This window comes from Ipomoea triloba, chromosome 12 (genome assembly GCF_003576645.1).
Source record: "Ipomoea triloba cultivar NCNSP0323 chromosome 12, ASM357664v1".
NCBI lineage: Eukaryota > Viridiplantae > Streptophyta > Magnoliopsida > Solanales > Convolvulaceae > Ipomoea > Ipomoea triloba.
Genome location: NC_044927.1, coordinates 20,494,576 through 20,517,679, shown reverse-complemented (window position 1 = coordinate 20,517,679; position 23,104 = coordinate 20,494,576). Strand labels below are relative to the sequence as shown.

Genomic DNA, 23,104 nt, shown 5'->3' with positions numbered 1-23,104 from the left:
AACATTTAACACCATTAGTGAATCCCAAGAGAAGACACTTTCTAGCTCTAGGACTGAAGTTAGTTCAATGAGCAGAAAGAATTGAGGTAAAGGATAAACAACCAAATACCCTCAAGTTTGTGTAAGAAATGGCTTTGTTAAAGAGCACATGATACGGTGTTTAGTTTTGTAGAACAGGGGATGGCAACCTGTTGATCAAGTAAACAACATGAGTGATGTAATCATCCCAAAACTTTTAAGGGAGGGTAACTTGAAACTTGAGAGCTCTTGCTACAACCAAGATGTGACCATGCTTTCTCTCTACAACACTATTTTGTTGGGGAGTCTCAACACAACTTCTTTGATGAATTATTCCTTTTCCCGCATAAAATGCAGGCATATTGAACTCCTGTCCATTGTTACTTCTGATGTTTTTTTATAGAGACTGAGAACTATGTTTGTACAAATGCATAAAAATTCTGCAACAAACCTCTTGCCTGGCTTTTGTGTGTTAGCATGTATACCATGGTTGTTAAGGCGTCGCCTAGGCGTCTGGGCGGTCAAGCCCAACCGCCTAGTTGGCTCGCCTCGCCTAAAAGTGGCGAGGCGAGGCGAGCTTGGGCGTCGATTAGGCGTCGCCTAGTCGTCTAGGCGTCGCCCAATGGCGCCTAACCCGGTGTCGACCCGGGTTTAACTCGGTTCAACCCGGGTTCTGTATTAAAAAAAATAGAATTTCTTCTAACCCTAAAACAAGTAACATCGCCAACGGCTTCATTTCGCGACTTCACTGCCTACTGCCCGACCACCATTTCCTCTCTACACTCGCCGACCACCAGCACCGACTCGCCCAGCCGCCAACCACCACGGTGACCACGCACGGTATTCCTTCTTCTTTCTTTCTTCTTTTTTCACCTCTGCTGTTTTTTTCTGCTTTCCTATGCTGCTGGCTGGTTTTTGCTTTTATTTATCTTCTTTTATTCCTCTGCTGCCTGGCAAGTTTTTTTGTTGTCTTGTTTTATTCCTCTACTGCTGCCACAATTTTTATTCTTTGAGATTCTCAGGCAGTATTTTTTTATGTTAAATACTCAGGCAGTAAGCAGTAGCACACGGCAGTGTTAAATACTTTACTGTTAATGTGTGTATTTAGGAGTTCATTTATGTTGTTTTTGACATATTATGGACAACGAAAGTACTAAAATTACTTATGATTCATCAAAGGATCCTAAGCGAAAGGCTAATTCTAAAGATCCAGGGTGGATCGAAGTATGTGTTTTGGCCGGATTTGAGTAGAAAAGATTTGATCCAATGCAATTTATGTGGAAGACAAATAACCCAAGGGATAAAGAGATTAAAACAACACTTAGCCAAGGGTTATGGAGATGGTGTTGCATGTCCAAATACAACAACAGAAATAATGAAAGAAATGCGGGATTATATATTGAAGAATTAAGGAACAAGCCGTTCAGTTTGGTTGATAATGATGATGACAAGATGGAGATGAAGGTCCACAAGATGTGTCATTGGAACCAACACAACCATCATCCCACAACTCTGTTAGTCATCCTAGTTCGGGGACTAGTAGCAAAAGAAAGCAAGCAGCTTTGAGGTTTTCACAACCGCCATCAAAATCAATTGCTGCAATGGCTAGAAAAACCCCTGAAGAAATTGTGGATGAAAGGCATAGCAAGAGTTATCAAAAACCCCTTGAAGAATGTACAAAAAGTAAAGAGGAGAAGGACAGAGTAGCAATGCATGTTGCATATTACTTCTATGACTGTGGCATTCCATTTAATACTGCAACTGCTAGGAGTTTTGAGGTTATGATAGAGTCTGTTGCACAAATAGGATTCAGGTGGAGACCTCCTAGCTATCATGATTTGCGGGTCAAACTCCTAGAGAGAGCAAACAAGGAAACAGACTTGTTGTTAGAAAAGCATAAGATTGCTTGGAAGCGATATGGGTGTACGTTGATGTCAGATGGATGGACTGACAGAAGAAATAGACACCTGATAAACTTCCTTGTCAATAGTCCAGAGGGGACTTTTTTCTTAGAGTCTGTTGATGCATCGGGCGAATCTCATGATGCTGCCATGTTAGCTAGGTTGCTTGAGGGGCAAGATTGGAGAAATAGGAAAAGAAAATGTTGTTCATATTGTAACAAACAATGGGGCTAATTATAAGGCAGCGGGTAGGTTGTTAGAAGAAAAGATACCTTCCCTGTTTTGGACTCCCTGCGCGGCACATTGCTTGGACATCATGTTGGAAGACATTGGCAAGTTGCCCGAGTTCAAGCAAAAGATTGAAAGTGCTAGGCGGATCACTACATTTATTTATAGGCATGGAAGGATTCGTAGTGCCATGAGGGAGTTCACAAGTGGTAAAGATCTTGTGAGGCCTGGAGTCACAAGATTTGCCACATCATTCCTTACCTTGCAAAGCTTATACAAGCAGCAGAAAGCTTTAAAAAGCTTGTTTGTTAGTGATCATTGGAGTACTTCTAAACTAGCAAACACACAAGCTGGGAAGAAGGTATATGATTCTGTGTTTTCTACACGATTCTGGACAGGGGTGGAAGATTGCATCAAGGCATCTCAACCCATTCTTGTTGTGTTGAGAATTGTTGATGCTGATGAGATCCCCGCGATGCCCGAGGTGGCCATGGCTATGGAGATTGCAAAGAAGAAATTGAATGAAGCATTTGCAAGCCAACCGAGGATATTGTCAAAGTTGATGGATATTGTAGAAGGGCGTTGGCAAGATCAAATGGAGGTTAAGTTATATGGAGCAGCATTGTTCTTAAATCCTTCTCATTATTTTGATTTGAAAGAAAATGATCTTGAAAGTGCTTGTAAGCAACGAGCCTGCTTTAATGATGTGCTTGAAAAGATGGTTCCAGATCAAGAAACACAAATCAAAATAAGTGATCAAGTTGATGAATATGATGGATTGCAAGGAACTTTTGGGAAGCAATTAGTCATTGCACAACGCAAGACCAAAGCTCTTCGTACGTATTCTATTTAAATTACAAGTATTTTTATACTTTTGATAAACTAACGTACTATGATATTTATTAATATTTTAGTGAGCTTATTACCGAAATGGTCCCTCGACTATTGCGAAATTACCAATTTGGTCCTCGACAATTTTTCGTGCCCAATTTAGTCCCTCGACTTTGAAATTTTTAACCAATTTGGTCCTCCGTTTATTTTACCGTTAAACATCCGTTAAATAGGGACCAAATTGGTAATTTTGCTATAGTCAAGGGACCAAATTGGTAATTTTTTAATAATCAAGGGACCATTTCAGTGAAAAATTAGTTACCAATTTGGTCCCTTGACTATTGAAAAATTACCAATTTAGTCCCTTGACTATAGCAAAATTACAAATTTGATCCCGATTTAACGGATGTTTAACGGTAAAATAAACGGAGGACCAAATTGGTTAAAAATTTCAAAGTCGAGGGACTAAATTGGGCAGGAAAAATTGTCGAGGACCAAATTGGTAATTTCGCAATAGTCGAGGGACCATTTCGGTAATAAACTCTATTTTAGTTGATTGGTGGACGGCTTTTGGATGTTATCATTTTCAACTCCAAAAATTAGCAATGCGTCCCTTTGTTGTTCATCTGCCGGCTGTGAGTGTAACTGGAGCACATTTGAATTCGTAAATACTAGTTAGTACTTAGTAGTTACTAACTAATAGTGTTAGTTTTTTGTAAGTAAAAACACTAATTATTTTTTATTTTCTATGATTTAGATTCATACAAAGAAAAGAAACCGACTAGAACATAAACGGTTGAATGATTTGGTTTATGTGAAATATAACCGGAAGATTGCTAGGCGGTTTCAAAAGCAGCATGAAGAAGGAACCAACTTCAATCCATTAATTCTTGAAGATTTCCAATGGGAAAATGAATGGGTGAATGGTAAAAATGATCATGTTCATGTGGGTGAAGACCTTACTTGGAGTCTTGTTGATGAAGTACTTGGTGCTTCATCCAATTTTGAGGGAAGCAATCTTCCTACAAGAGCTCATGCAGGTGAAGGCACAAGTGCACCTATTCAATACTCCCGACGTCGCAATACTTCATCATGGGGAGGTTTGAGGGACGAAGTGGAAGAACAAGATTCTTTCCCAAATGATGATGAAGATATTGATGATGGAGATGATGAAGATGTTGAGGGCATTAGAAGTGATGATCATAATGTTGGTGGTGAAGGGCAAGGGATTGAACTAATGGATGGTTGAGATTTGAGAGTTTGAAAGTTGCAAGTTGAAACATTGGATATTTCATATTTGACATTTGAACAATTGAACTTGTTTTGAATTTAATGTTTAAATGATTGCATATTTAGTACTAAATACTAATTATATGAGAATAAATTTATATATATATATATATATATATATATATATATATATATACATTCTCATCGCCTAGGCGGCCGCCACTAGGCAGTCCACGACATGTCACCTAGAAAGTCCGCCTAGACAACATATATATATATATATATATATATATATATATATATACATTCTCATCGCCTAGGCGGCCACCACTAGGCAGTCCACGACATGTCACCTAGAAAGTCCGCCTAGACAACATTGATGTATACCCAAGTAAAATTTGTTGTAATCATCTACTACCATAAGGAAAAATGAATCACCATAAATTGAAGGTAAACAGTTAGGACCCCAGATATCAACATGGACCACATCAAAACATTTATTTGTGACTAAAGTACTGAGAGGGAATGGCAAATTCTTCTATTTAGCAAAGTGACAGATCTCACATACAAGATCTTTTGTAGTACAAATTGAAGGGTTCAAACTTTGCAGCATTCTAATTCTAGGGTAGGAAGCATGTCCTAACCTATAGTGCCAAATGTCTACACCATTGATAGTCTTATTTAAAAGATCTTTAGCTAAAGCAGTATCAAGAGCAACATGTTTATTAAAACTGTTTATGTCAAAAGTAACATGAGTAGTGAAGGTTGGTGAAACAAGCTTGTATAGACCTTTCTCTTGCTTAGCTAGTCTAATCATCTTTCATGATTGAGAATCCTGAATAATGCATTGATAAATTTTCAAGAAGACACACCATCTATCATCTTTTCGAAGTTAACTAACATATATCAAATCAATATGAAATCCAGGCACATAGTAGACATTGTTCAGTGTGAAATCCTTAGAGAAATGGACAACTCCTACATGTGTAATGGTGCTTGATGACCATTTGGTAATTTGATGCACAAATTCTTAATAGGTTTACAAGCAGAGAAGTATTGAACAATGCATATAATGTGGCAGGTTACTCATGTAACAATTAACTAAGTAAGAGAATCTGACTATTTTTTATAATGAAATTTACCATGAGGCACGTTGTTCAGTTCAATCTCTAAGTCTGTAATGTTAACTTGATTTGGACACAATGTATCTGAATTGATTTGAATTTTGTCATTCTTTCCCGATCAAGTAGAGGATCTTTTCATACTGGTCGTTAGTGAAGCTTCCTAAGTAGTAGATGTTGTTCTATGTTTGAGATATTTGAGCAACATTGGTTGTTCCTCCAGTTTTCCCTTTCCATTATAACTATGAGGGTATCCATGCTTCTTATAGCATTTCTCAATGGTGTGTCCAAAGAAGCCATAGTAGCTACACACAACAGACTTCCTATTGTTGTTAAACTTTCTGTTGTTTCCAAATTGAGTTGTTCTAGCAGAAGAAACATTAGCATTGTTTGTGTCCATCATGCTTTCAAAGAGGTGGAGCATTTTTCAGCAGTTTTCAATAAAAGGTGTGTTAGGATAAATCTGCCTCTCTTGGACTTGCAGCATAGAGCAGACGTCACTTATATTAGGAAGTGGTTTCATCAACAGAATTTGTGATTTTACTTTTCTATAGAGTTGATTATTAATCCCTTTCAGATATCTAGCAGTCTGATCCTCTTCTATGTGTGCTTTAATTTTGTCAAAAGCTCCACAACTACATTTGGGATCATAGTTGCATATAGGTAGAGGTCTAATATTATAGCGTTCATCCCATAAGAGTTTCAATTGGGAGTAAAATTCACTCCTTGTGTAGAGTGGTATATGTCCTCAATGATGTCTGCAATTCTGAACGCATCACCTTAGTCGTACCTGCGTTTGAGGTTATTCCACATTTCTTCTACAAATTCAATCCATAGCACTCCCTAAGCTATAGAGGGAGTCATGGAGTTCACGATCCAGGAGAGCACTAGATTGTTAACCCTTCACCAAGATGAAAAACTCCTATAAATTCTCAGTGGCACTTTGATTTCTCCATTCACAAACTCTAACTTGTTCTTCATCACGACAGTCATGCGCATGGCTCTTTCCCAAGGATGGTAATTGTTTCCATTCATTAGGACTGAAATAAGAGCCTGCGCAAGATTCTCACTGGGGGAGACATGATACCGATTGCTAGGATCCTGTGGATTGACATTGATCATAAATCCAACTTCGTCTTGTTTATTCTGCGGCTGTTGCGGTGGATCTGAAGGTGGTTGTGTTGTAGGGATTGGAGGTGGTTGTGTTGTGGAATTGAAGTCCTGATGCCAAGAACATATGTGTTGTTCTGCCATGCCATAATGAGTGATCAATTATTGCTCAATAGGAGCTCTGATACCATAACAAATTTTCAGATATAGAGCAACTGGGACATGGATGAACAGTGAAGTGATGAAATGGGAGGAAGAAGATAAGCAACACATGAGAGATGAAGAAGAAACTGAAATCTTATTTTCCGTGTTAAATATTCTGTAAGAGAGTATTTATACAATGAGAGTAACAAAGTTTGTTGTAAAAATCTACAAGTCTAATAGAATAACTACTAAGATATTTTACAGAACTTATTTGAACAGATTATCCCTTTGCATGCTCTGCACGTACGTGAGCTTCTATCTGCTTCCTTTGATAGATAGATTGAGCCAAGGGCTTATAACATTAAAGTTCACATTAAATTCTTCACATATTTCATTTCTACAACCTCTTTGTTGAGTCCATCATAAATAGTCTTTCTAATGCAATTTATATCTTTTGTGTGGTTTACACACCATGTACTATTATACAAGGATATGATTTATTTAATGTAGATTTACTAGTAGGAATGTGGTCATAAAAAAAATTCATAGGGCAAATGCTATTCAAATCAAAGTAGTCCATGCACATACATCTTATAAGTTGTTTACAAGTTTTTGCTTCTCACATACAAATTGTGTGAGTACGACCGAATTAAAGAAGACAAATTAAAAACATTGTGATTTTATGAAAATGAAATATTTTAATTTGAATTTTTCAATATAATATACAAGAAAATTTTTTAAGATATGAAGATTATTAATATATAATAAACCTATTGTGTATTCCTCTGTATCAAACTGATTTCCCCTCATTGATTTCCATTAATCTACATGTCAACATATGATAAGTCTCTCATGGAAAATTGGTGGAGGATATAAATAGCAGCAGAGTATGCCTCAACTAGTTTTTATGTCTCTAAATATATGGGCCCTGTTTGGTTAATAAGCTTTTTGTAATTCTAAAATGAGTAAATTCCTTTTTTGGTTCTATACTTATTGTGCCTTGGACACATTTAGTCCGCATTTATTAATTTGACCACATTTTGTCCAAAGTTATCAAAAAGTGGACAATGTTAGTCCACAGTCAGCTTTACCGTTTGATGGCCGTGAAGTGCAAGGGCATTTGTGTCCTTTCATGTCTAAGTATTCATTTTCCATCATCGACCCATATCAGATTCTCTCTCCTTCTATCTATTGTTTTCTTCTTTCAATCCACGTACACCCAGAACAACAAAAAGCATTTCAATTTGATCTTGAAATTAGCATTCGTAGGGTTTATTCTGCAATTGCTCTTCGGAAATTAGGCTAAGTCGAATTTTCACGGGAAGAGTTCAATTAGCCTTCACGTTTTGATTTCGTAATTGTTCTTGTTTCCCTTTTTTCTGTAATATATATAAATTATAAATATATATATATCTATATATTTGGATATACAGACACATACTGGTATCGATACGAACAAATATATAGGGCGCTGCTATTGTATATATTTGGATTTGTGTAAACATTTTGGAATATATACGAAGTTTGGGGTTTTGAGGTGCTTAGGAAAGATGTTGGGGACAGGAATGCAGTTTAATAGGAGTAGGAACGGTGATGATCGATTTTACTGTGCGGCGAAGGCTCGCCGGAGTCAGAGCCAGAGTCTGAGCAGTCGTCAGAATCATCAGAACCGTAAGCCGTTCTGCCAAGTCCGATATCCGAGCATTCGCGGATGAGCCGCTTAAGGAGAACTCGGTCATTGTAGCCGAGCAAGTTCGCGATGTGTCATCGGTGTTCATTAATTAAATTTATTTTTTTATGAATTATGATGGAGTTCGATAAAGTTTTTGGAATCTCCGAAGACTTAAACTTTTATTGAGTATTTTATATATTTAAAGTGTGAAATTTAGTATTTTCATTTTACTGCAAATACCATCTGCTAACTTCCTTTCGTGAATAATTGAATATGAAAGGACACAAATGCCCTTGCACTTCACAGCCATCAAACAGTAAAGCTGAATGTGGACTAACATTGTCCATTTTTTGATAACTTTGGGCAAAATGTGGTCAAATTAATAAAAGCGGACTAAATGTGTCTAAGGCACAATAAGTATAGGACCAAAAAAGGAATTTACTCTTCTAAAATACTAAAATTCAAAAGGCTACTCAAAACAACATTTTCAATTAGCTTTTTGAGAAAAAAAAAATTATACAAAACAGCTATCAGCTAACAGCTAATCTATCAAACAACTTTTTACAATCAGCTAATGTTATTAACAAATCATATCTTCTAACCCAAACAACCAACCCAATCAACCAACAGCCATTTACCAAACAGGCTATTACAAATTCATAATAGCCTATAAATTTATTTTTGATTGATTAAGTAGTTGAACTGTGTCCTCGATCAGTACATGATGAATGTAGAAGTGTAGTCTCCAACTTGATACTTCAACCCATTTTGCATTATTGAAATTCATTATGTTGATGAAGATTACAAATTAAAGTCATTAATATTAACACCTCAAACTTGAAAGCTACTATCCTTCCTATTTACAAAATGGAAGCAATAATGAAAACATGGCTAAGCTTCATTCTGAGCTCTTCTCTACCATGGTTTCAAGTATAGCAGACCTGGGATTAACCATGGGAGGTCCTTTCTCCCGGCGCTCCAGCTCATCCAATCGGAACGTGATCAGTCTATCCCAATTCCCACCTTCGAACAGCACTCCGGCCTTGCCGTCGGTGATTCTCTGCACGATGCCGCAGTACATGTGATAAGGGCTATTCGGGTTCTTCACGATGGCAATCATCCCCGGCAACAGCATAGGCAGTTCAGGCGGCTTCGGCTTCTTCACAAACCCGGAACTCGCCGTTCCTGACTTCGCCGTCGTCGGCGGCGGCGGAGGGTTTTCCTCGATGAATTTCTGCAGCCCTTTCTCGCCGCCAGGAAATCCGCCGGTGAATCCTAGCATCTCCTTCCCAAACGCGTCCTCCGGGAAGCCGCCCTCCACGTCAGCCGCGTCTTCTTTCTCCTGCTTAGTTAGGCTAGACGGTTCAGAGACGCTCTTTTTGAGTTCTTTCTCCAGCCCTTCCTCGCCATTGCAGAGACCTCTGCCTCCGAAGATTTCGAAGATGTTGAATTTAGCGACAGGGGTTTGGAGGGCGAAGGATGCGGGTGGTTTTGGAGGTGGTCTGAGAGGGAGATTGGAGATGTGAGTTTGGCCCAGGAAGGTGGATTTTTGGAGCGGCGAGCCTTGGACTTGAAGGCTTGGAAGCTGGAAAGAAGATGCAGCCATGGCTTTGATTTCTGAGAAATGATGAGATGAAGAATGGGAGGAGGTAAGAGGTAAGAAGAAAGTGTTGAAAAGCAGAAGCAAGGAGGAATACGCTACCGATTTGTAGCGTCGTAGCAATTCTCAGCCACCAATTCTTGTGCTCAGACTCTGCTGCTATCTTCTCTGATTTTCACCTAACGTTGGTTCGCCACGTGGAGTATATGGATCTCCTGTGACAATAGTGGCTGCAATTTAACAAGGGGAGGGGCTCAGGTGACAAGTGATATCTCTTTGTGAGGAAGAATTTTGGGAGAATTCAAATTTAATTTCTACTTGCAGTGACGAATCTGACTGGGTCAGCTTCCGTGCCTCCGGGAGTCCGGGAGCAAACACGAGTGGACTGGCACCGTAAAAAAGTAGTGACTGCAATTTCATTTTGTTTGGCACACGCTGCAATTTCTTTTTAATATACATTGTTTTCCCTATTTCGACAAAACTAATCTTAACCCATAAAAAATAGCCCATGAGTCTCTAAAGGTGATAAAATCGCAAGTCACGAGAGCAAACTTTCAGTCAGTCCTTCACCTTACTATGCGTCGAGGAGTCCAACTCACATCCTACTCCAACCTGGTGAGCCTGAGCCCAATGGTATCGGTGCCGACATATATGGGCACATGACTTAGCGCTTAGCACATATCGACTAGAATTATATTATATGTACTCCAAAATTTTACTCCCTCACTTTTATTCGATGATATGACAAAGTAAGAAATGAGGGATCATGTAATATTTTTCTATCAAATATGGAACCAAAGTACATGTGCAACAAAAGAGAAATTATAAACGATTGGGTTTCATTCCATCTTTATCATGGTAAGACCAATCACAAAATGTTTGTGATCACTCCAAGATTACTTGAGTAGAATAATAATCTTTGTAAGAGCCTCAAGCCAATGTAAGCATTGGCGAAGTGTTAAGGGGGGAATTCTCCCTCCCTATTGTATTATTATAGTTCTCCTTGTAATCCCATGCAGCAAGTGCTTTGAGCACTATAACTTTGGGAGAAGTGTGTTTAATTCTAACAAACTATTGTAGTAAATATATGTTTGATTATATTGAAAAATAAATGAATTAATACTCAATTTAATTTTCGACTATAGTGATTTTTTATTTATTTAGTCCTAAATGACTTTTTGAATTTAATTAGATCATTGATTTTAATGGTTTTACTCAATTGAGTTATTGACTATTAAAATTAAGGATTAAATAAAAAAAAATTACTATAGTTGAAGACTAAATTGAGTCATATATATATACTTATTCTTGTTATCTTTTTTTTTTTTGAAAATAAAGAAGCTAATTCATTAATCATAGGCTGAAACGTTTACAATAAAGATCGATGGAATGGTCAAACATTCCTTACCGTCAGACATAGAAACAACTTCCCTAGCATAGAAAACTTGATTCGCAAACTGTTTTACAAATTTGAAGCTGAATTCTTTGAACGAACTTAAAGCTTCTTTAATGATTTGGTCAAACGTACCCAAGACTGACACTGGTTGAATAGTCTTGCACACCACCTGAGTATCTATTTCCATTCTTCTATTCATTGACAATATCTCCATCGCCATTCTTCTATCCATTGACAATATCTCCATTGGGCTGAACTGCATATCATAGTTCATAGGAGTCTCTTTGTCATTGTCATGTTTGTCACCTAGGATGAGATTCACGTACGCTATGACTAGTTTTATCGTTTCACGCATTATGAAAAAAGAACTCGCCAAGTAAACGAGAGGAAGAAACTCGTCAAAACAACGAGAGGAAAAACACAAAAACTGCAAACAAAATTAAACCGATAACACAAAGCAAAGGGAAAAACAGTGCGAAAATAAGAGAGTAACGACCGGTAGTGGGGGAGATGGAGGAGAAAACAGTGAATGCAGAAAAGACAATGAAGATGGACGCTGACTGAGGTGGAGATAACAGCAGGGGAAGACGATTGGACGCCGCCTCCGATCCGCTTACTTCACGGAGGCGGCGGCCGTGAAGAAAACAAAAGAGGAGAGAACTTCAGTAGGGTTTGCTATGAGGACGCGGCTTCATTCTTTTGAATGTTAATTAACTTATTCTTGTTATCTAAATTGCCATTAATTAATAATTCTATACATCTATTATAAATGTATGTAATAATAATAATAATAATATTACTATTATTATTATTATGTTATACCTTTTTTATTTCTTGCAAGTATATATACGAATAAATTTTTTTAAAAAATATAAATCCTATTTAATCTACCCTATTCCTTATGAAATAGGATTTATATTCTTTCCAAATTTATGCCTACACTTACGACAAATAAATAAGGTGCAGTAGCACTAGTGACATTATTGAATTAGTGAGAATAACTGACCGTAAACTTTTCAAAATCAAAAAAAAAAAAAAAAAAAAAAAANAAAAAAAAAAAAAAAAAAAAAACTGACCGTAAACTTGCATCGAGGGTTAGTCCGTCATTTACCGCCATTTGTTCGCGATACAACAATACGAATCACTTTTTTTAATTTCGCCCAGCTACAGCAACTCCTCTCTCCGATCTCACTCTCTGGCCAGCGCCGCCGGCGCAATTTTCAGATTCGAACTCACATTACTTGAAATCTTCTACCTAATCTCTCTCTCTCTCTCTTTTCATCTTTCTATACTCTCATACGCTCACATTTTGGTGTATACTTTATTGATTTATACATATCGCGGCAACCGTGCGGGTTGAGAGGTCAAACTTCAGTGGATATTTTTCCGACAACTCGGCCGGTCACGGATATTGGATTCTGGTCCGTATTTCTTTATTGGAACAGAATCCAAGTGATTCTAGCGGTTATTCAGCGACGTTAAAACTTAGGGTTTCTGAGAGATACGTAAAGGCGCAGTTATGCCTCGGAGTTCTAAGCACAAATCGCACAAGCAAAGCAAGCATGGGTCGAAGGAGGCAAGGGGACATTCGGACTCGGAGGAGGATGTGAAGACGGGGAGGAGTAGTAAGGGGGACGTTTCGCCTAGGGTTTTGAAGGATTCGGGGCATTCTACTTCCGGCGAGAAGCGAAGGCGTGCTTCTCAATCAAGGGAGGGGAGAGATGGGAAAGATCTCGTCGGTTATGGGAATGGAAACGTATCTGAGGAATACACGTCGTCCAAGCGGCGGCGGAAGGAGAAGTCCGAGGGGAGTGGCGGAAGTGATAGGTGGAACAGTGGCGCGGACGAGAGGGGTGACGATTGGGAGATAAACAAAGAAAGTGGCGCTGAGAATTTAAAAGCTGCTCAAGAGAAGGGATTGAAGCATACGGAATCAAAAAGTTCTGGTGAGTTGAAGAGTAAAAGTTCTAGAAGGCACGAAAGTGGATGTGTTGAGAGGAAGGATGAGCATGTTGCTGCAGAAATGGAGGAGGAGGCTAGGAGCGGGAGAGTTGAGTCAAAGAGGAAATCAGAAAAGGATTCTTCACGAAAGGAGAACAAGGATTCAAAGGAAAAGGAGCGAGGATCAGAAAAGGATAAGAAGCAAAGTAGTAAACTTGATACTGAACTGAAGGGCTATAATGGAGAATTACAAAAGAAATTAGGGTCACAGTCAGTGGTCTCAGAAGAAAAGCAGGGAAAACGAAGTAGAGATAATGCTGGTAAGATAACTTTTTGTAGTTAGTTGTACATGAGACTGCTAGCCTTTCTACTGGCTTTCAATTAACTAACTGCTTTCTTCCAGTGGTTTATCATGATAGACAGTCAGCTTTAGTTATTGGTTTATTTGCTTTTAGTTACTTTAGTTATAATTTTGACTTTGAGTGTAGATGTTTTAATCCTATTTCTTTGATTGACAAGTTTACATATGTTAGGGCATGCTCAAGGCGTAAAGTTCTCTTCTTTGTTGTAAATAGATACTCCGTATGTACTATGTATTAGCCAAAATAATTATTCTCTAGACTACAATTTTCTTTAGAATTTGTATTTAGAGTTGAATATCTTCTTATTCATTCCCTTGATGTTGAGAATGACTTGTATTTTCAAGTTACTGCCTTTCAATTGTTTAGCTTCTCTTCTTTACATAATATTTTCCAGTATTATTCAATTAGACTATTAGCTAGTATGTTATTCAGCTGTTGGAGAATAAAGTTCCTGTCTGGATGGCTGATCTGATTCTAATGATTCTAAAATTATGGCAGATTTGTCTAGGCAGAGTAAGGTGGATAATTGTGACTTGGATAAAGAAGTTGAGAAAAAATCTCGGAAGAGAAGAGAAACTTCTGTTGATCGAGATAAGTATGAAGATGATATCACTGAAATTGATAAAAGGCGGTCATCATCAAGGAGTGAGCGTACCAAAGATGACAAATACATAGATGTGAAGCATAAAGATGGAAGCTATGGTGATAAGTATCGGGAAGATAGTTATAGAGATGATAGGCATAAAGATGAGAAGTATTGGGATGACAAGGATAAAGACAGTAGGCGAACGGAAGATAAATATTATGAAGATGATAGGCATAGGAGTGATAAGTACTGTGAGGATGTTGACATAGATAACAGATACAAAGATGATAAATTTCATCAGGGTGATGATAGAGATTATGGACACAGGGATCCTAAATATCTGGATGAAATTGAGAGAGTTAGTAGGCGTAGAGATGATAAGTATCGTGAAGATAGTGGGAGGGATGGCAGACATTGGGATGATAGATATCAAGAAGAAGGGGGGAAAGATGTCAGGTACAATAATGATAGATATCGTGAAGACTGTGAGAGGGATGGTAGGCAGAGTGACAATAAGGATAGAGAAGATGGTGAAAGAGATGATAGACGCAAGGAAGAGAAACATAGAGAAGATTCTGAACTAGATAGCAGGCACAGGGGTGATAAGCAAAAAGATGAAGCTAATAGACACAAGAGGAATAGGGATATGAAGTACAGAGATGAGAGCATGCTAAGAGACCGCCCAGGGGATAGGTCTGATGCAAAGCGTTTGAGGGATGAGAATTATTCTACAGATTCTATATCTAGGAAATCTGGTCTTGGTGAAAGTAGCCCAAGTTATGATATCAGGATCTCCAAATACAAAGATGAACAAGGAAGGAGAAGAAACAACGATAAGGACTATGGTGACATCAAATCTCAAAGTTGTAAGGATCAACGATATGATGCAGAAAAGATATCTGCAAGTGGTTCTCGATTAGACTCAATCAGTAGTCGAGGAAAATCATCCTCAAGGGTTACTGATTTAGAACTTAGTTCAAATGACAGCAAAAAGCGAAGTCCCGCTAGTACTGGCCATTATGCTACAAGAGATCATTACAGGTTAGTTTATATGGCATGTTTACAAATTACAACTATATGTACTCATATACCCCTGTATCTAAGTTACATTTCATAATACTCTTGTATAGTCTGATATATTGTTACAATAGTTAGACATGCTCTATATATTGGGTCCAATTTATTTAATAGTTCCTTTGGACATTTAAGATGGCATGGAATTGCTACTAATGCATATACTAAAGCATAAGAGAGGCAAACTATGTGTTTTGCTGGGTTGTTAATTTCAGGAAGCCTGTTTTTATTTTTAGGTGCTGATCAGCTGATGTGAACTGAAAGGGAAAAGGAAAGGAGGCTCACTGTCTTGTAGTTGGCTTTTTTTTTTTTTTTTTTTTTTTGGATTCACCACATCCTTGAAATTCTTGGTCTTTACATTAGGAATATGATAAAAGATGTTTGATTAGTCAGATTGAAGACATTTACGAATGTTGGAAATATAAAGAGTTTTAACTGTCATGATCATGGCTGGACATTTTTTACCTTTGAATTTCATTTTATTTTTTTCTCTTGGCATATAGACAGACATGAAACATGACATTAGTGGTGATTTTATACTCTTGTCAGCAAGTTGCTTTCCTTTATAAATTGTGCATATATCATTAACATGATTGAAATAATTGACTTATCTATTAAATCTTCTATGTCCTTGTTTTCTCCCAGGCATTTGAAGCAAGATGAATCAACAAATAAGGACTATGCTTATCAGGAAAAGGGAAACAACTATTTAGGTGATGGATTTGCTGGAGGGTATCTAAAATCTGATTCCCATACCTCTCTCTTGCAGCCAATAGATAAATCCCCTTCATTAACAAGCAATGGCCGCAGACATGTAAATAGATTTGATGTTAGGCAGTGTCTTGATGCTGAGGACCCAACCCAAAGAAGTGTAGGCTCCAGGGATTTGAAGGATTTCTCTGGTAAGGAAGGCAAGGGAAGTCGTGAATTGCCTATCGAGGCACCTGTGGGAGATGAACTTTCCCAAGCTGACGGAGACACCTTATCTGTTTCTTCACCTTTTATCAGAGGTGGTAATTTGTCAAGTGCCACAAAGTCATCGTTACCACCTCCTGTAAGGTCAGGTGTCGATAGCCCTTTTGGCTTTTCTGAAGATGACAGTAGGGGCAAGCCTAGCAATCGGCACAGAAGGACCAGTGACCCAAGTATTGGGAGATTTCAAGGAAATTCTTGGAAAGGAGTCACAAATTGGCCTTCCCCTGTTAATGGTTATATGCCCTTCCAACATGGTCCACCGCCTGTTGGTTTTCCTCCCATGATGCAGCAGTTTCCTGGCCCCCCGATGTTTGGCATCAGAACACCAATGGAGATGAGTCATCCTGGATTACCTTACCATTTGTCAAATGCTGATAGGTATACTGGCCATGGGCATCCTATTGGTTGGCGAATTCCAATGAATGATTCATGTGGACCTTCACTGCATGCTTGGGATTCTACTAATCCTTGCTTTGGAGATGAAGCACAATTTTATGGGAGGCCAGATTGGGACCAATATACGACCATGTCAAGGAGTCGGAGTTGGGAGACAAATGATATGTGGAAGGGGCCAAATGGGAGTGCAAGTGTGGAGCCACCTTCTGCTTCTCAGAAGGAGGATAATTCAGCTCAGGGCCTGGGAGATGATTCTTTGACTGGTCAGTCAGCTCTGCATGTTCAGAATGAGCAAAGGCAGCCTGATCTTGAGGTTGAGAGTAAGGCTATTAGCCAGTCAAGTGAAGCTGTTGAGAAGAATACTCCAGAAGGTCCAAAGACTTCAGGGAAAGAGGCGTCTAGTCAATCTAAGTTATCGAGAAGGGATGGCCCTCATTATTGCCATGTTTATCTCTCCAAGCTTGATATTTCTGCAGATCTTACTGAACCTGAGTTGTATAATCAATGCACAAGCTTATTACTTGCCAATCAGAACATGTTGACTGATGATGCTTCAAAAATCTTGTTTGTGGAGGTAAAGGGAGCATGCCGAATATGTTTTTATTCCTTCAGTTGTAATTAATACAAGTTTAATAAACTCGCTTTCTCCCTATGTTTCCAGGCTGTAGAAGCTAGGTTATCAAGACCTAGTGAAATTTCAAGTGCTTCACTTTTTGCTGCCATGAGTGATTCTGTTCTTCAGGTACATGCTTTGTTCTAATGTACTAGTACTGAATATGAACATTTGTAGAGACGATACAGTTTGATTTGCAGAAAGCCTTATATTAATCAGTTGATTAAAAGAAAATAAGTCATTAGATGCTTAGTTTTATGGTCATGTAAACAATGCATTTGCACTTTCTTATCAAATTTGTGTGATTGATCTGCAGAAATCCATTTCCCTTTACAAAAAGGAGAGACAAGAAATCAAAGTCATAAGTGGTGAGAAAGTCTTATGTTCTAATGCGTTGGGGACGGGTGACACTTACACTACCAATCATCAGATAGAAGATCTGATGGTTGTGGATATAGTCAAGAAACCAGAACAGGCTATTTATGTGGTGGACACAGAAGGCATGGATGTAGATGTGGGTTCAAATCCTACCGAAGAGAATGATACTGAGAACAGCTCTGCTGAAAATGTGGAAGGATCTGTTGAGCCCATATCTGATCTGTCTAAAAACATAACTAGAGTAAGCAATGACTTAGACAATCCTTCTCCCAATAGGAAAGAGGGTAACAAGTTATTTGATGCTAAATGTGGCCCTTTGGTTTGTCCTGATGTATCCCCTGAGGCTTCTGAGGTACTGGTGCCATTATCAATTGAGTCTGGGTCAGTAAATTTAAGTCGGATACACCATTCTCCTGAAATTAAACATTAAGACAATTTATTTTGTTTTCCTGAGTTTCCAAAATGCCTTGTGGTATCATATAATCTTTGTGGGCTGTCATCTTATTTGCTAATCAATAAAACTATTTCCTTCTTTGCTTTCATCCTGTTTGTTTTGAGCAGTATACGAGTCCCTGTATGTGTTATAATATAGTTGAACTGCCATAGCCTGAAATTGTCTTTTGACAATTTAAACACCTTGGGATTTTTTTTATTTTTATTTTTTCATTTTCACCCCACCTTTTTGTCTTTTTATTTTCTTTTCTAAAACCTTTATTAATCTTTCTAAACGACTTTCATTTCATTTATATATATATGTTTTTAACATTCAAGGGGCCGGTTGCCACTTTCTTCCCCGTCCCTTTCTTTTGGATGTGCTTGTGTCAAACATTTACTTTCGAGTCTTTGATGGATCTGGGCTCTACTTTATCAATAAAGTCATCTTAATTCTTAATCATTCAGTGAAATTGTCTCCTTCACAACGTCAGGTAGTGATAATTAAAGAAGTGGTGGGCATGTGCAAATAATTGCTTAGCGGCGCTGTAGCCAAGAGTATCATCCCATGTCCAATCTCTTAAAAGATCCGAAGCTCAGAATTCTTCTATTGAAAAAGGAGGAGAAGCAAAAACGTTTGACATACGTACATAATTTATTTTAGTTTGATTGTAGTATTTTTTTAAAGTCATTAGGTGGATCAATTATTTTAATTACACCAATTACAACAACAACAACAACAATAATAATAATAATAATGATATTAAGATCTACTTGTACAAATTTTGTTGTGTTCGGGGACCGAAATTGAATACTTCTATGCTAAGGAAAAAGAAACAAATGGGAACAAGATTACAAGATATTATCCTCAAAGCTTCAACAAATAGCCAGCGAGGCAGCGACCAAACGTCTGTCGATAGTTTTATACACCAAAATAGGGACAGAATGGTAATTCCACAGAAACTACTTGGGCGAAAGAAATACGTAACAGTAAACTTATAAACCAATTAATTACGGAGTAATTGAACAACCTGTTAGTGTAGGGGTTTACCAAACTTGACATATCATTGCATTCGTACATTTCCGCTCTGTCATCCCGTGAAACAGCAATCCCCCAACACGAAGCTCTCCTTCTCAAGTACAAATTCTTCCCGTCGACACCCAACGTCAGGCCGCCGAAGAGGTTTGGTCAATCCGTCCGAAACCTTGTTTCTCAAATTATGTAATTTTTAGCAACTTTGATCTTAGCACTATGTGTTGTTTCCTTCTTCTTCTGTTGTGTTTTACAGAAATCACTCAGTTTGCGTTGGTAGGAACTAGGAAGTGCGAATGCCTAGTCAACTTTCCTGGCCATGTACAATCCATTTAATAGTTTGCTTAGTTGTGCTTGTGTTAATAGTTACTTTAGCTGAGCTTTAGGTTTTGTTTGATCAGATTCTTAATGGCATATATAGAGCCTTTACAGTGATTAATATTGTTGTGTTGTTTCTATTGTTGTTATTCTGGTTTGATTAAGCAATTGATCTCACAGGAAAATAGTTGTGATAAAGCTTAGATGAATGCAATCTGCCAAACTCGAATTTCATTCTAGATCATGCATTCATGCTAGTTCTGTTTGGTAATTTGCTTTGAGAATGGTGCTTTCTGGGTGTTTTATACCAGTTTGCGCGATTGTAGGTATCTAAGTAAGCATTAGCTTCATGGGCGATGGTCCTCGTGGAATAGAAGTTTTCCCTGACCATTTTCAAGCTTCAATGCCTGGTGCAGACTCTCCTCAAAGCCCAACTGTATCCACGCCTTTGAAAAATAGCTACGATAACTCTTTTAGGTATATATATTATCTTGAAAGAAAATTTCAAGTCGAATAGATGGCATGTTTTTTAATTGATTTTAGATAAGCTCCTGTGTCTTTTATTAGCATAGGTCGTGCAGCGGATCGTGGACCCGGAGTAAGTTAAAAAGCACAGTATCAATGCTGAGGTTACTGAGCTTACGAAGATTGCCTTGGGTAGCTGACACAGATGGCCAGGAAAAGGTTGATGTTATTGCCTTGTTATACACCATTTTTCTGATATTTCAATTTGTAGATGTAAATTGTAATAACTATTGTTACTGTTTTGGATTGCAGGTGGTTTTGAGTGCAGTAGAGGTAGCATCTCTTCGATCTGAAATCAATGATTTAGAAGAAAGAGAGTCACACTTGAAAGCTCAGTAAGGAAGATTTTGTTTCTCTTCAGGATTATACAAGCTTCCATTTTCCCCCATAATTGTTCTTGTTTTTCATTCTTCTCCAACATTTGCTCCTTGGCTTCCTCATGCATTTGAGACTCTCTTCTCAATAGCTTTAGCTTTGTCATTGGAACTGGTATCTGGATGCATCTGTATATGTGTTGGGGAACAACCCAAGTTCCCCCTTTCTAAATTGTGAAAATGGCTGCCCTCTCTTATGTTGGTTTTTCCTTTTTAGGTTTTCACGTAATTTTAGTGTAGAAGCTCATAAATTTTTACGTACTCAAAGCACTAAGACCTCTAACAAAGTAACATATTACCCTAACTGGCCTAACATCTCATCATGAGGCTGAGGATGGTCTGGCACTTATATAAAAATCCATTTAGGTCCTTAACCCCTGGTTGATCACAGCATCACCGATATGTCTGTATTTCTTTTTCCTTCGTGTTGTGTATTGGGATTTGCTGGATGTGGATACCTTAATTTGCCTTGACTATTGTTTTCCTAGTCTGTTGTGCTTTTAGACTTGTCTAGTACATGCCCAAGAAGATTGCACAAAAAATATGTTGATAGATCACAAAAATCTGATACTGTTATTAGCAAAATTTTGACTTGCCTTTTGGTAGAAGAATCATGTTGTTAACACATGAGTTCTCTTTTAACCCAAATTAAACCACTCTTCAATTTTCTTGCTTCTTGAATTAGAATCTTTTTAATGCCATTCTAAGCTAATCCATGTTTGTGTCCCAATTTTCTAACCTGTAGTTCTGTACAGGATTATGTGATCAAAGCTAATGAATTTTATTCTGTGCAGATTAGAACATGTAGATGAGATATTACGATCTGCTCGTCTCTCTGGATACCTTAACATGAGAATGGTACTGCCTACTTCCATTATTGTATTTCCCAGTGTTGTCCCCTGATCTAGTCTGTTCTGTGAGTTTCACTCTCTCAATTGACCTTTTGTGGTATCTTTTTGATAGAGATGGGCAGCATTACCTGGAGAACTTCCTCCGCTTGATGATGCTGAAGTTGATGACTGGGTTCCAAGATTTGTTGTCCTCCATGGATCTTGTCTATACCTCTATATGCTGTCTACTGGTAACGGATATGTCTTTCAGTTTTCCATGTCTTTTTTGCACTAAGTATAATGTATACAGTGTACTCCACTTCTCTCATTCTATTGATTTAAAAAATTTTAAGTGATTTTTCAGTCAATGGATCTTTACTTCAATCAATAATTATGCTGAGAATTGCTTTATGGTTATATATATTGACCTGTGAAGTTACTTAATGATGCTCTTGCCAATAGTTGTGTGTTTTCATTTTATACTTCATCCACAAATGTGACTATTTTCACTGCTGTGGAATTTATTCCCACCTGAAATAGCTGAACAGTAATGAACCTAAAACAAACTTTGCAGATTTGAGTCCTCAGGACTCCACCATGCTGTCAGATATTGTTGAAGTTGGTTCACTTCCTTGTCTCACACGAGAAGGTGAGGAAGCTCAGCATTGCTTTTATATTTTAACCCGTCAAGGGTTGCGATACGAGTGCTCCAGTGCTTCCAGAATACAGGTACTCTCTCAACACACCTCATGTTTTCTGGATCAGTATCTCATGGAGTTATTCTTCATTTCTTCCATAACTCATGAATAAACAAAATAAATACGTGTCTGTGATACCTCACCTTCAATCACAAGAAATTAAAGAAAAATGTCCTTATGTCCTATATGCATGCTTCAAATTCTCTATGTTCCTGGATTTCTGAAGTTGATACAATGATACTACCGTACAGCCGTACCATAATCGCATCACTATACGATTTATGCCACGCTTTGTTTTACCAAAATCAATTTCAAAAAGTGGTCTTAGAACCCAAACTCTTTAAGACTATGTTGGAGTAGGGACGTAAACGAACCGAATCGAGTCAAATATTTTACAATTTGATTCGAATTCGACTATTTTAAGAATTATTCGTATTCATATTCGATAAATATTTGAATCTAAAATTTTATTCGTATACTATATAAAAACATTTATATATATATATATATATATATATATATATATATATATATATATATATATATATTCTCGAATATTTGTCGAATCAAATATATTTTGATTCGTATTCGAATTCGAATAATATTCGAATCGAAATATGTATTTGAATTCGGATTTGTATTCGAATAATTCAAATTCGAATTTAAATATTTGAATTCAAATGAAGAATCAAATTAAAAATATTTGATTTGTTTACACCCCTATGTTGGAATTTTTAGCTAAAATGACAATTTTTGAGTGGCTATTTTGTGGTACAAATGTATGTGAGATCCATTTTTGATTTGGATCGGGTAAAAGTGGATTTGCACTCTTCGTAATGAGACGAAAAATTTGATATATTGTACGCTCAAAATGGGTAATAAGTGAATGAGAAATTGATTCTTAAAGTGAAGCTACTTGAGAGAAGTCTTTGAAATGCTAATTCTAATTAATTTTGTAATTAAGCATTGTTAGTGCTTTGGTAGCACTAATGTAAAGTGCTTTATTAGTAACACTAATTATAGTGCTTAATGGCATTAACGTCCAAATATGACTTAATTAGTACTAATGGTTAATTGATTATAGCACCAGGTGGTGCTATGTGGATAAAGCACCTCCGGTGCTTAAGCTAGAACCTTTCGAGAGGTGCTTGCTAGCATCTTCCGAAGGTGCTTCTTTGCACCTTTCGACAGGTGCTTGATTGCACCTTTTGAGAGGTGCAATCTGTTGCACCTCTTGGCAGTTACTGGAAAGAGAACTTTCAGATGGTACTATAATTATTTCGGACGTACGGACTTTTCGGTCCCTCAGGTGTTTTGA

General features: G+C 37.6%; 4 protein-coding genes across 4 annotated transcripts in view; 3 read left to right on the top strand and 1 right to left on the bottom strand.

Moving 5' to 3' along the window:
• Nucleotides 1-1,619: 1,619 nt before the first annotated feature.
• On the top strand, nt 1,620-3,000 carry LOC115999514. The gene is made up of 2 exons (XM_031239361.1): nt 1,620-2,121; nt 2,165-3,000. Exons 1-2 carry the CDS (start codon nt 1,620-1,622, stop codon nt 2,998-3,000), a joined length of 1,338 nt encoding a protein of 445 aa, XP_031095221.1.
• A 6,005-nt stretch (nt 3,001-9,005) lies between these two features.
• On the bottom strand, nt 9,006-9,950 carry LOC115998218 (NAD(P)H-quinone oxidoreductase subunit S, chloroplastic). The gene has a single exon (XM_031237714.1). It carries the CDS (start codon nt 9,859-9,861, stop codon nt 9,154-9,156), a length of 708 nt encoding a protein of 235 aa, XP_031093574.1. The 5' UTR covers nt 9,862-9,950; the 3' UTR covers nt 9,006-9,153.
• A 2,448-nt stretch (nt 9,951-12,398) lies between these two features.
• On the top strand, nt 12,399-18,118 carry LOC115998761. Its single transcript, XM_031238414.1, has 5 exons — nt 12,399-13,512; nt 14,053-15,181; nt 15,860-17,159; nt 17,247-17,327; nt 17,515-18,118. The coding sequence occupies exons 1-5, from the start codon at nt 12,771-12,773 to the stop codon at nt 18,004-18,006; spliced, it is 3,744 nt and encodes a 1,247-aa protein (XP_031094274.1). The 5' UTR covers nt 12,399-12,770; the 3' UTR covers nt 18,007-18,118.
• A 917-nt stretch (nt 18,119-19,035) lies between these two features.
• Nucleotides 19,036-23,104, top strand: part of LOC115998747 (nucleoside diphosphate kinase III, chloroplastic/mitochondrial) — a 17,824-nt gene continuing 13,755 nt past the window's right edge. Inside the window, exons 1-7 of the mRNA XM_031238395.1 lie at nt 19,036-19,191; nt 19,686-19,836; nt 19,932-20,043; nt 20,137-20,219; nt 21,053-21,116; nt 21,222-21,339; nt 21,663-21,817. Coding sequence (XP_031094255.1) covers nt 19,709-19,836; nt 19,932-20,043; nt 20,137-20,219; nt 21,053-21,116; nt 21,222-21,339; nt 21,663-21,817 — 660 coding nt within the window. The 5' untranslated portion in view covers nt 19,036-19,191; nt 19,686-19,708. The remainder of the gene's footprint in view (nt 19,192-19,685; nt 19,837-19,931; nt 20,044-20,136; nt 20,220-21,052; nt 21,117-21,221; nt 21,340-21,662; nt 21,818-23,104) is intronic.

Coding starts and splice junctions, on each gene's coding strand:
- LOC115999514 (XM_031239361.1), top strand. CDS start 1,620: ATGGCTAGAAAAACCCCTGAAGAAATTGTGGATGAAAGGCATAGCAAG. Junction 2,122..2,164: donor GAGAAATAGGAAAAGAAAAT/GTTGTTCATATT, acceptor ATTATAAGGCAG/CGGGTAGGTTGTTAGAAGAA.
- LOC115998761 (XM_031238414.1), top strand. CDS start 12,771: ATGCCTCGGAGTTCTAAGCACAAATCGCACAAGCAAAGCAAGCATGGG. Junction 17,160..17,246: donor CAAAAATCTTGTTTGTGGAG/GTAAAGGGAGCA, acceptor CTATGTTTCCAG/GCTGTAGAAGCTAGGTTATC. Junction 17,328..17,514: donor TGAGTGATTCTGTTCTTCAG/GTACATGCTTTG, acceptor ATTGATCTGCAG/AAATCCATTTCCCTTTACAA.
- LOC115998218 (XM_031237714.1), bottom strand. CDS start 9,861: ATGGCTGCATCTTCTTTCCAGCTTCCAAGCCTTCAAGTCCAAGGCTCG.